The sequence below is a fragment of the Notolabrus celidotus genome, unplaced genomic scaffold (assembly GCF_009762535.1).
Source record: "Notolabrus celidotus isolate fNotCel1 unplaced genomic scaffold, fNotCel1.pri scaffold_126_arrow_ctg1, whole genome shotgun sequence".
NCBI lineage: Eukaryota > Metazoa > Chordata > Actinopteri > Labriformes > Labridae > Notolabrus > Notolabrus celidotus.
In genome coordinates, this window is record NW_023260011.1 from 59,937 (window position 1) to 72,500 (window position 12,564).

At 47.3% G+C, this 12,564-nt stretch overlaps 1 protein-coding gene across 1 annotated transcript in view; it reads right to left on the reverse strand.

The window, feature by feature from the left end:
* LOC117808575 (glutamate receptor ionotropic, delta-1-like) overlaps nucleotides 1-12,564 on the reverse strand; it is a gene marked incomplete at its 3' end in the record, with an annotated part of 181,303 nt that overhangs the window by 58,806 nt on the left and 109,933 nt on the right. Inside the window, exon 5 of the mRNA XM_034678294.1 lies at nucleotides 845-1,018. Within this exon, the coding sequence (XP_034534185.1) occupies nucleotides 845-1,018 (174 nt within the window). The remainder of the gene's footprint in view (nucleotides 1-844; nucleotides 1,019-12,564) is intronic.

Below are 12,564 nucleotides of genomic sequence, written 5' to 3' on the forward strand. Positions count from 1 at the left end.
ACATCTGAGAGTGTAACACTTGTCTGAGCTACATCAGAGACCTCTCAAATCAATGATGTGAATGTTAGCAGCCTCCCAGAAGGAAAAGGGTTCTAACAGATCATTTCTATCACATCAAATGAAGTCTGAAATGTGCAGTTCCCATGCAGCTGTGTAGCTCTTTCTAGTACCGTGTGTTTTCACCAATCCTGCTAGCTACAGGAACGTTACTTGAGCTCAGCTTTGAGTAACTTTTGTTGCGTTTCCACAAAGTGGTCCGGTTTGGTGCACACTTTTTCCCCGTTGTGGGAAGAATAAAGGAATATCTTATGATGGCTCCAGAACGGCTATATTTTATTACATTGGAACATTCTATCTGTGGCATGCACAGCATTTTCTCTGCTACACTCATTCGGACCTTGACCAAAAGACACAGAAAATGATGCATTGATTTCTGTATTGTTCTTAAATCAGCTAAGTTATATGAAAAGCATTAAAAAAAATGTAGCTTTTCAAAACAAAAGCCTGACTTGTTTTTTCTCCCCTTGTTTTCACACAATGCTTTTATTCTGAAGTTGTGCCCAGGACAGATATGTGGTGAAAGAAGGACCTTAAGCAGCTCTTTATGTGGGCCAGCAGTGCTGTGTTACTGATTTAAAGGCTACAGGGAATATTTCATCTTGTGCAATCTCCCTCTCTCCCTTTGCATCCATCTCTCTGCTCAGCTGGAGTCCACATCTTTAAACAAGATCTTTTCCTGATAGGACCGATCTCTGACACCGTAAACTTTCCCTGATGATTCATAATGCACATAAAACTGAGTCACAGTTCATGGAGGAGTTTGTGAGTCAGAGTTTGGTTTTACCTCCAGGTTCTGCAGGTACCCCTCCTGTGGGTCGCACAGCAGAGACGAGATCCGGTGGTTCTGCCTCATGCATCGGGTGCTGCTGTCCCTCCACAACGGGAAGATCTGTCGGATCACCGTCATGCGCCCCAGTGCACTGTGGGTAAGCTCCAGGATCTCTGTGTCGCTGATTTCCTGCAGAGAAGAGAAGGCGTTATGACGTTATGGAGCTCACATAGACCGGTTCTTAAAGTTCTGTGAGGTGTTCTCAGGTTCGTGTGAAAGTCTGTATATTTACTCCGGCTCCTGATGACGGTCAGCGTGATGTTTACGTCTCTGACCGCAGTAATTAGCGGCATTGATCAGCCGCCGTTCACTCAGAAAAACAAACATGATGACGGCGGCAAACAGAGCGGAGCGCCTCTTATTGACACACGTGTTTGATTGCTCGGACGCTGAGAAGAAACCCAATTATTCCCAGTGAGGTGTAATTATAGATATCCTCCATTAGAGTCTAAAAGCATGAAAATAATTTGAGTTTAAGACATTCAACGTAATTACAGCCTCCTGACTCCAGCGTCATCCAGAGCGTGGTTCTCTTTGTTTAAATTGAAAAGCAGACTTTGCTTCATTTTCATATTTAAGTTCCTGCCATCCAATTAAAAATGAGCTGAGCCGGTAAACAAAGTCACAGGATTTACTGCTCCTTTATCTGAGAACACGTCATCCTGTCAAGTTAAAGGGTTTAGAGTCAGAGCAGGTCTGAGTCCAGGGTCTGTAATTGCAGCAGAGTTATTAAACCTGTCGGCCGTGTGAGCCGGGAAATGTTTACTCTCTCCAAAACACCGAAGAACAACACGTGAAGACAAACGTGAGCCTCCGTCCACTCCGCCCGTCAGAGTCAGACTTCCTGTGCTGCTGATCCATCACACAGTCCTGGTTAGAATGATATTACTGTGACCTTTAAGAGAAGACCAAACTGAAGACTTATTGGAATAAGAAAAGAGGAAGAAATACACGGCGTTCAGAGGAATCTAAACTCCACAAGCCTTTGACATTTCCAGAATCTCTCAGGTTTGGAGTTTGATCTTTCAACTGTTAAATCTGAAGAACTTTTCATTTACTGTTCTCCACCTTTCAGCACATTTGGAGGAGGAGCTGCTGCAGAGGCGGCACGGTGGAGCAGTGGTTTAAGGATACTGGTTTCACTGGTTTCACTCCTCTGACACTCTCTACAGCTCATCATGTTCTTTTAATAACACACACAGAGGAGATCTCAGAAGTGTTTCATTTCTGTCTCCTAGACAACAATGAGATCTGTTTGAAAGCAAAATGAGACGACATCTCATGTCTCCTGTTTCTCATTCTTGCCTCCAGAAAAGTCTCAGCTTAGTCTCCCTTTAGTTCAAAAGGAGATCTGGTCTGAATCTGAAATGGTTCTCAGGTATTTCTCAGGTGTTGTGACTCCTTATGAGCTCAGGTGGAGAAATCAGGGAGCTCTCTCAGTCTAACCTCATCCATTTGTTTTAGTCAGACTCAGTTTTTGGGTCTCAAGTTGAGCTCAGATGGAGCAAAGAAAGAGCCTGAGCTCATCTTTCCATCAACATTTATAGAGCCCTGCAAAATTAACATTTCAATGTAATTGTCCACAAACTTACAATCCTCATTAAAACATGTGAACCACTTCAAGATCAGGACTTTAGATGTGGAATGATCTCTTCTCTGACTTCACAGTCTGGTCCTTCCTTTACAAGTCTGTGTGGAACAAAACCACTTCTGAAGGGTCAGAGCAGTTTTGTAAAAGGGAGGGGAGTGAGTTCCAGAGGGTGGGGGCGGCTACTGAGAAGGTTCTGTCCCCCCAGGTTCAGTGCTTGGTTCTGTGAGGTGGAGACAGGAGGTTGGCGTGTGAGGAGCGCAGGTTACGGGAAGGAGTGTGATGGTGGAGGAGGTCAGTGAGGTAGGAAGGGGCCTGGTGGTAGAGGAGGTCAGTGAGGTAGGAAGGGGCCTGGTGGTAGAGGAGGTCAGTGAGGTAGGAAGGGGCCTGGTGGTAGAGGAGGTCAGTGAGGTAGGAAGGGGCCTGGTTGGTGGAGGAGGTCAGTGAGGTAGGAAGGGGCCTGGTGGTGGAGGAGGTCATTGAGGTAGGAAGGGGCCTGGTGGTGGAGGAGGTCATTGAGGTAGGAAGGGGCCTGTTGGTGGAGGAGGTCAGTGTGATAGGAAGGGGTCTGGTGGTGGAGGAGGTCAGTGAGGTAGGAAGGGGCCTGGTGGTGGAGGAGGTCAGTGACGTAGGAAGGGGCCTGGTGGTGGAGGAGGTCAGTGAGGTAGGAAGGGGCCTGGTTGGTGGAGGAGGTCAGTGAGGTAGGAAGGGGCCTGGTTGGTGGAGGAGGTCAGTGAGGTAGGAAGGGGCCTGGTTGGTGGAGGAGGTCAGTGAGGTAGGAAGGGGCCTGGTGGTGGAGGAGGTCAGTGAGGTAGGAAGGGGCCTGGTTGGTGGAGGGGGTCAGTGAGGTAGGAAGGGGCCTGGTTGGTGGAGGAGGTCAGTGAGGAAGGAAGGGGCCTGGTTGGTGAAGGAGGTCAGTGAGGTAGGAAGGGGCCTGGTGGTGGAGGAGATCAGTGAGGTAGGAAGGGGCCTGGTGGTGGATGAGGTCAGTGAGGTAGGAGGGGGCCTGGTGGTGGATGATGTCAGTGAGGAAGGAAGGGGCCTGGTTGGTGAAGGAGGTCAGTGAGGTAGGAAGGGGCCTGGTGGTGGAGGAGATCAGTGAGGTAGGAAGGGGCCTGGTGGTGGATGAGGTCAGTGAGGTAGGAAGGGGCCTGGTGGTGGAGGAGGTCAGTGAGGTAGGAAGGGGCCTGGTTGGTGGAGGAGGTCAGTGAGGTAGGAAGGAGTGTGATGGTGGAGGAGGTCAGTGAGGTAGGAAGGGGCCTGGTGGTGGAGGTCAGTGAGGTAGGAAGGGGCCTGGTGGTGGAGGAGGTCAGTGAGGTAGGAAGGGGCCTGGTGGTGGAGGAGGTCAGTGAGGTAGGAAGGGGCCTGGTGGTGGAGGAGGTCAGTGAGGTAGGAAGTGGCCTTGTGGTGGAGGAGGTCAGTGAGGTAGGAAGGGGCCTGGTGGTGGAGGAGGTCAGTGAGGTAGGAAGGGGCCTTGTGGTGGAGGAGGTCAGTGAGGTAGGAAGGGGACTGGTTGGTGGAGGAGGTCAGTGAGGTAGGAAGGGCCTGGTTGGTGGAGGAGGTCAGTGAGGTAGGAAGGGGCCTGGTGGTGGAGGAGGTCAGTGAGGTAGGAGGGGGCCTGGTGGTGGAGGAGGTCAGTGAGGTAGGAAGGGGCCTGGTGGTGGAGGAGGTCAGTGAGGTAGGAAGGGGCCTGGTTGGTGGAGGAGGTCAGTGAGGTAGGAAGGGGCCTGGTTGGTGGAGGAGGTCAGTGAGGTAGGAAGGGGCCTGGCGGTGGAGGAGGTCAGTGAGGTAGGAAGGGGGACTCTATGTCAAATTATGAACAGAGACCAAACACCAAGACAGGATCCGACTCAGTCTGACCCCACCTTAATCCATCATGAGCATTGCACATCGCAGTATTTAGCTAGTTACAGCGGGGGGGAGGGGACAAACTTCCTTTAACAGACAGAAACCTCCAGCAGGAGCAGACTCATGTTAGACACACATCATGCCTATATCTATAATTTACATTTAACATTATCCACCCTGAAATGCACGTTCTTACTGTGCTCTCCACATCATGACACTTAAATGTAAGTTCCTCTCTGTGAATGCTTTAAGGTGCCGCTCTTCAGTTGAAGGATATCTTAAATTAGTTTAACGTTGTATATTCCACACAGAGGCGTTTTTACTCTCGGCGTTATTGTCGTCATTAAGCTCAAAGTTCAGCTTTTAAAGAAAGCTCTTATAAAAGTGTCGCCCGGCTGTCGGCCCCGCTGCAGGACCGAGTCCAGCAGCTTTATTTCCTGCGTTTCATCGAGCTGCAGACTTTTATGGCGTAGCAGCGATGGTATTATAAAGTCTAACAGCGTGTTTATGATAAACACCTCCACATGGTTTCTATTATCTGCAGAGTTAAGCTGCAGCCTCGTTGCTTCTGTATAAGCTGGAGTAAATTCTACACAATGTCCTTTTTAAGCCCCCTCCAGTCGGGATCTCATCTCCCCTAACAGCACCATTACCTGCTGCTGGAGCTGCATCACACCCCGGGCGGCTCCACCACCATCCCCGCCTCTTATCTGACTCTCTCTGTGATTCCCATGATCCCCGGCTCCACTCCCATTCGCTCTTAAGTCCGCCCGTCTCTGCATGCAGGTCATTACCCTCCCTTTGTAATTTCACATCCATTTACGCTCCTCTTCTGCCTCGATCGGGCGCTTGAAAACGAAGCAGGAAGTCCTCTGAATATTGATTGTATTGCTTTGTCTCTCTCGGGGCTGTGTCTTAAAGCCAGAGGCAGTGCTGCTGCTGCTGCTGCTGCTGGAGGAGTCTTCATCTAACCTTCATGAAGTCTCAATTCTCCAGACCTCAAAGAGCTCTGATGGTGAACAAACCGTGCGAGAGAGTCTAAAGGTCTATCGGGACTAATTAGGATTATTAATGCTTTAAATTTATTCAAGCAGAGAGCCTCCAGGTTAGAGAAATACTGACTTAATATCAAGTCTCTGGGTACTTCATGACTTCCAGAGCGCAGTGAGAACATTTTATGCACTATGGGGCCCGTGAGGGAACACCGGAGCACGGAGCCAGGTCTGTGAAGAAATGTTTTCACTGAGACTTTCTGCAAACGCTGATCCTGTGCATGAGACAAAAAGAAACCCAGAGAGAACTCATTCAGGTCCACATACAAGGACCTCTCTGCTAGAGCTCACTACAGGAAGTACGGCTGCAGGGTCAAGTAATCAATCAACAAACGTTATCTCAAGATGCACCTACAACTTATGCCGGACGTATGATCCATATGCTTCATACTCCCCGTACTAAGAGGTATACCAGCGTGCTCTTCACTTATACAAAACTTACCTATAACTTTTTTATACACCAGCATACACTGGCTAACTCGTCAGGGTGTGACAGGGCCATAACATGTATTTTGCATGGTGGGTAATGTATGTATATTCTACATTGTAGTCAATCAATCTTTATTTGTATAGCGCCAAATCACAACAAACCTTATCTCAAAACGCTTTTACAAACAGAGCAGGTCTAGACCACTCTATGTCAAATTATGAACAGAGACCCAACACCAAGACCAGATCAGACTCAGTCTGACCCCACCTTAATCCACCATGAGCATTACACCTCACAGTATTTAGCTAGTGACAGCGGAGAGGACAAACTTCCTTTAACAGGCAGAAACCTCCAGCAGGACCAGACTCATGTTAGACACACATCTGCTGAGACTGAGTTGGAGAGAGGGATAGAGGGAGATGAAGAGAGAGAGAGAGATGATAGTGATGAGATGAGTAGTAGGAGCTGTTGCCGCTGGAGTCCAGAACGTCCGCAGCAGCAGAGGGACCTACGAGACAAGGGAGCCGCTCGCGGTGCCTCAATTTCGGCCACCTGAGTCCGGACCTGGACCCTCCAGCCTGGAGGAAAACACTTAGTGTCTGGAGAGGGGTTAGACGGAGTCCTGAGGAAATGCTACATTCAAATTCATGCTAGTTTTCCGTGACTACTAACCCTAGCTTCAACTGGAAGCTTAGGAGTCCGAATTCATGTATGAAAATAAAGCAGAATAGAATGGAATAGAATAGAATGCTTCTGATTGGTCAAAATCCCATAACAAGGGTGAAGTGCTAAAATGTGCACTCTGGCTTATGGCTAATTTAACTTATTCATGTCTTTGAAAGTACTTCTATACCTTTCTTTGTACAGATAGTATTGTTATTTTTATTTAGAATATTTCAATTAGATTTTAGGCTTCTATATTTATTACAGCTCAGAGGAACCTACGAGACAAGGGAGCTCAGGGACTCCAGAAAGGTCTATGGTTAGTAACTTTAATGGGACAGGAAGAGTTAAAGTGAGAGACAGGCAGAGAGAGGAGAGAGAGGGAAAGACAGGATCCCAGTGTGTCAGTCTAAGCCTATAGCAGCATAACTAAGACCTGGTCCAAGCCTGATCCAGCTCTAACTATAAGCTTTATCAAAAAGGAAAGTTTGAAGCCTACTCTTAAAAGTAGAGAGGGTGTCTGCCTCCCGGACCCTGACTGGTAGATGATTCCAAAGAAGAGGGGCCTGATAACTGAAGGCTCGACCTCCCATACTACTTTTAGAGACTTCAGGTACAATGAGCAGGCCTGCAATAGTTAATGCATATTCTGCATTTTAGACTGTTTATTTTTGGAAGGTAATGTATGTATCTCTATATGCAGGTAACATAGTGAGTATGTCTCTGTTAATAATGAGTTTGCATGATAGTTAGTATATGTTGTCATGCATACAGGACATATTGCATTATAGATAATGTATTTCATAGTAGGTAGTACACACTGCATCATAGAATAATCCCAATGCACCAGAAGACAAAGAATGATCTTGTGAATGAATGTAGTTCTTCCCCTGTGTGTTGACGCTGCAGCTTCAGAAAGTCTTATTTAAGGAGACGGTTCAGTTTTTTATTATTTATCTTAATAAAGGAGATGAACCCAGACCCTGCTCTTCATTATTGTTCCTCACACAGACTTTTACCTTCTAATCTGCTGCTGGCAGAGCTCCCCGCTCTCATTACCTGCAGTCTAACGAGTCATTAGCCTCTGCTTTGTGTCCCAGCGCTGATGGGGACGGATAAAAAGCGGGACAAAGAGGAGCAGACAGAGAAACACGAGGCCGAGTCGATGCAGACGGCTGCTTCAACGCTTTTAACAGACACACCTGCGGAGGCGCTGACGTAAACCTGGAGTCATCTCTTTTGTTCACGGAGCGACGGATTAGCATTTCAAAGAGAGGAGAAGGTGTTGTTCATCTCGCTAACTTTAACCTGCTTTTAAAATATCACCTCCACGTGAGTTGAAGTCTGGACTGATGGAGACCTCCTGAACACAGGAGCTTTCATGCAGAGGTTTTTTTTTACTGCTCTACAAGTCGTTAAAAGCATTGATTCACTGAACGAGGCGATAGATGTTCTTTACACTTTTGCAAGATGAAGCAGGAGCAGCAAAAGAAGAAGACTCGGTTGTCAGCTAGCCAGCTAACCTGCAACATAAAGTGTTGGTTCCTCTGCAGTGCAAATCATGTCGCAGGAGACGATGGATGAAAGCGAGGGACTCTACCCGAACCCTGAAAAAGCTTTCTTGCTAATTTGGGAGTTTCTTGCATTTCGTAACAAACACACGGTGCGTTTGAGGACGCTCCAGTCTGCAGGAAATGTGGAAGAACAGTCAACAACATGATCGTTGCACGTTAAACCAAAGATATCAGAGTGGTAGCTGTCTCAGGTCTCACACACAAACTCTCCGTCCCTGCAGAAGCTTGAGGTTCTGATTTAGTTGCATGATGTCGTCAGGTGTTGGACCTTGTGGGTGTTTTGTTACCTCTTTATCAGGTCGCCTTTCCTCTCCTCCCCTCCCTGTGCTCGTGTTTGGAGGATTTTGCCAAAGAAGAGATGCCAAAGTCGTTATCATGACATTTTTTGGGCCTTGAATATTGTGAGGTGAAACTCTGATATCGTGACACCCCTTACTTTCCCATGGTGACGTATATTTAGGCATGCAAAACCCCTCCCACTAACACTCCTTGAGCATTCAGCGTCCTCCTACACTGTTGTAGCTTTGCTTTGGTGTTGCAGAGTCAAGAAGTTGAAGGTTAGAGCCAGACTTGCCAACTGCTCTGCTGTTGGTCGCAAAACCCAACACCAATGTCTATGATCTGTCCGAGCACTGGAGGACCAAAGACAAACAACGCACCGGCTTCAGTTGGTGCCAATTTGTTTGTTTTCTGCAACTCAGACTGCTTCTACGACGAGGGCCGACCTCCAGTGGCGGTTCTGGACCAATTTTACTGGGGGGGCCAGGCTGGGGCCAAGGGTGTTGTCAGAGGGACACATTCAACCCTGACAAGAGAGACTGAGAAGGGCGAGGACCGGCTGAGAACAAACTGGCAAACATCAGTGAATCCCTTTATACTAGACATATATACTACTGTGTTCTAGATCAACATGCAGACTGACAGCAGCTGTTTACACTCAACATGAGTCTCTTAGTGCTCTGAGGGACTGGAACCAAGTGCCACATGCATGTGTTCTGCCTGTAACATCGGCGTGATACTGAAGCTTTTTTTATTGTATAATATTTGTTTGGTGTGGAGGGGGGGCCACAGGGGGGTCCAGGTTCAGTTTTACAGGGGCACTGGCCCCTGTTGGCCCCTCCCCAGACCCCAGAACCGCTACTGCTGACCTCGTAAAGCTGCACAAGGAAGTAGAGATATCACTCAAATTTTAACACATCGCTCCCAGAGTTAGAAATGCAGCTGCAACACTTCCCATGAACGAAGCGGTGCAAGCAACACATGACCAACTGTAAACATCAACACGTCTGCCATCAACGGATTGTTGTGTTTTTGCAAACCATCAGATTCTGTTTTTATCAACGTTTTACCCAGGGTCCAAACTTTTTTGGAACTTGTGGTCGTAAATAAAAACACAGAGACACTCAAACCAAGCTGCTGAGAGTCGTAGCTTCACTGCTTAGTAGAGTCGTTACTCCCAAACACTGGAGTCGTCTACATCCAGTGATAGAAGAGACGCTCCTTTTTATTCCTTCTCTGTCGTTCTGTTTGATTCAAAGAACCAAAACAACGTCACACAAAGACCTGCTCTGTTTTAACTTCCTCACTCTGAAGAGTCTCTGCAGCTTCAGAGTGAGAATCACAGTCAATTAATTTGGATTGACACCTATCTGCTCATCAGATTAAACTGACAGCTGCTGCGTCTACCCAGCAGGCTCCCCTCCTCCCTCTCTCCTCCCTCTCTCCTCTCTCTCTCCTCTCTCTCTCCTCTCTCTCTCCTCTCTCTCTCCTCCCTCTCTCCTCTCTCTCTCCTCCCTCTCTCCTCTCTCTCTCCTCTCTCTCTCCTCCCTCTCTCCTCTCTCTCTCTCCTCTCTCTCTCCTCCTCTGGTTAATTACTCCTGTCATCCCTCGTCACCTCTCTCTCTCATTACTGTAACACTTCTCCTCTTTACACCTCTCTCTGTGTGTTCTTCCTCCTCTCATCTCCTCTCTGCTCCCCGCTCCATCTGAGTGTTTCTCTGCAGGTCTTTTTAATTGGTATCAGCGGTGAAGTCTGCTCGTGTGTGTGTGTGTGTGTGTGTGTGTGTGTGTGTGTGTGTGTGTGTGTTTGTGATGCCAGCAGACGGGGAGGGTGAAAAGGACAGTCGCCTTCTGTTGACAACCCGCCCGACTTTGTAGTACACTGCCACCCGGCACTACACACACTGACTGTACCCCAGAGCTGTCTGAGCTCAGCTGCACAAAGCAAACAGGGTGAAACGGGGGGAAACGGGGAGAAACGGGGCCTTTTCCAGGCGGTATCTGAGATCTGTGTGTGTTTGAGCTGTGACACAAAGCCCTGCAGAAACATGAAACACACATTTACTCAGAGCGAGCTCATAAACAGGTTTGAAAGGACAGAGAACATTTGGAGAGACTCACACTCTGCTGCATTCTCAACCATTATCTCAAAATCAGCATCATAGCCCCGCCTACTTTTGGGGAATAACCCCGCCCACTTTTGGGACCCTTGTGTGTCTCTCTGTCTTTCATGTTCCCTCCCAAACATCTATAGAAAAAGTTAGCGCCCATCAGCCTTCATTAAAGATGTCTTACAGGATGAATTGGATTCTTTCTGGTCTATAGTCGATCAGATACTTCCTGGACTTAGGCCGCCGGACCAATGGGTTCACATGTGGTGAACCCATTGCTGTGCAATCCAGCATGAGCACTGAGGTGGATTAACCAGCTGCTTCTTGATGGGACAAAAACTCAGGTGGATGGAGCCTCTGCAGCAGCTGCCCCCAATCTTTGGAACAGCTCACTACTTCTCTTTAGCCTTCTCCTCTAGATGGGAACATTAATATCCCCACAGATTGGACTTGCTTTACCTTGTAAAGCACTTTGGCCAACACTGGTTATTTTAAATGTGCTACATAGATAAAGTAGACTTGACTTTATGCACCCTTTCCGTTGCTTAGCGCCGCTGGAGTGTCTGCTTGTTGCAGCAGCTCTCTCTTGGTTGTTCTTCTGTTTAGTTCTCTTTGTATTTGGAGCCTGTCAGGAATTTTAAGGACTCATTTGTTGGCCATAGACACCAAACTGACTACGTTTGCAGGGGTGTTTTAACTGTTTTTGTTCCTGTGTGTGTCCAGAGATCCTGTGTATCCATGTTCACACTGTTTACATACAAGATCAGCTGTTAGCAGCTCGTAGCATGTCGATGCTAAACCATGCTAGGCCCGATGTTTCCTGCGAGCTGAGGAGAAGGAGGCGAGGACGACGTGCTGGTACTGAGGTGCAAGCTAAAGAAGACCACATGGACCTGTCCTTCCACCCACCGTTATGGGGACTGTAAGATCTATCTACGATAAGGTGGACCAGCTAACCCAGCACCAGAGTAGCATCATGCTAACAGAGCTAACAACAACGCCACAGTGGAAGGATTTCACCTGCTGTGGGCGGACAGGATACAGGAGAGCCAGACTGAACTAACTGGGGAAGAAGGCCAGCTCAGTCCTGGACCCTGTGGAGGTGGTGGCTGACAGGAGGATTATGGCCAAGCTGTCGTCTCTGATGGACATTTCTTTCCTTTATATATTCTTGTTAAATTCTTGTTCTGTACACCTTCTTGTTTGCTGCTGGAACTCCATGAATAAAGGAGGATCTTATCTTATCTGCAGACTTAGTGTGATGGAATTTACCCATGGTTCATAGCGTTGTGAAAAGGCCTTTACAAGCTGCTACTGCATGTAAGTTGCACGACCCACTGATTTCAGCAAATATTGGAATTTAAAAGTGTCGACCTGAAATATTCCCTCAAATATCCAACATGTTGCTCTGCTCTGGCTTTATTTTTATTCTATTTTATTCTATTTTATTATTTTATTCATACTTATATCTAATTTGATTCCTTTTTCTATTAATATTTTGCTTTCTTACATACTGTTTATGTTCATAAGAGCTCTGTAATAACCACATTTCCTCTCCCTGGGATAAATCAAGTATCTCTGATTTCTGCTGAATCTTTGAAAGTCAATCTCTGGATTGGTGACGCCTCTAAAAGCATCCTGCCAGGAACAAGAGGGCTTAACGATCACTAAGTCAGAGTCCACTCCCTCATCCAAAGAGTCTAAGTTGGGTCCTGAGTCCTGAAAAGTCACGACTTGATTTTGACTCCACTTCGAGACAAACGTTCACTTTTTGGTGTTCATGAGTTTCTGAAGACGGCTCGACTGTCGCTCAGTTACAGCTTCATGATTTTGCAGATCCAAAAACTGGAACAGTGTGAGACCTCTTCTCTCTCTTGTGGATTACATCTTGTCATTTAGTGGAGTTTAAACTTTAATAACTTTAGTTCTGGTCACATCAGTGTGTGCTGAGGACTTCTAGACTCCTGTCGAGTACATGTTTCATGTTTCAAGGTTCACTGGAGAACCACTTGGAGTCGTCCTGACTTGATGAATCCACTCCTCGTGTGTTTCATCTGAAAGCAGCTTTATGTTGATGTTTGTTCAGAGACGTTTGACCTCTTTTAGCACCGACAGACAGCCTGAAGGTGT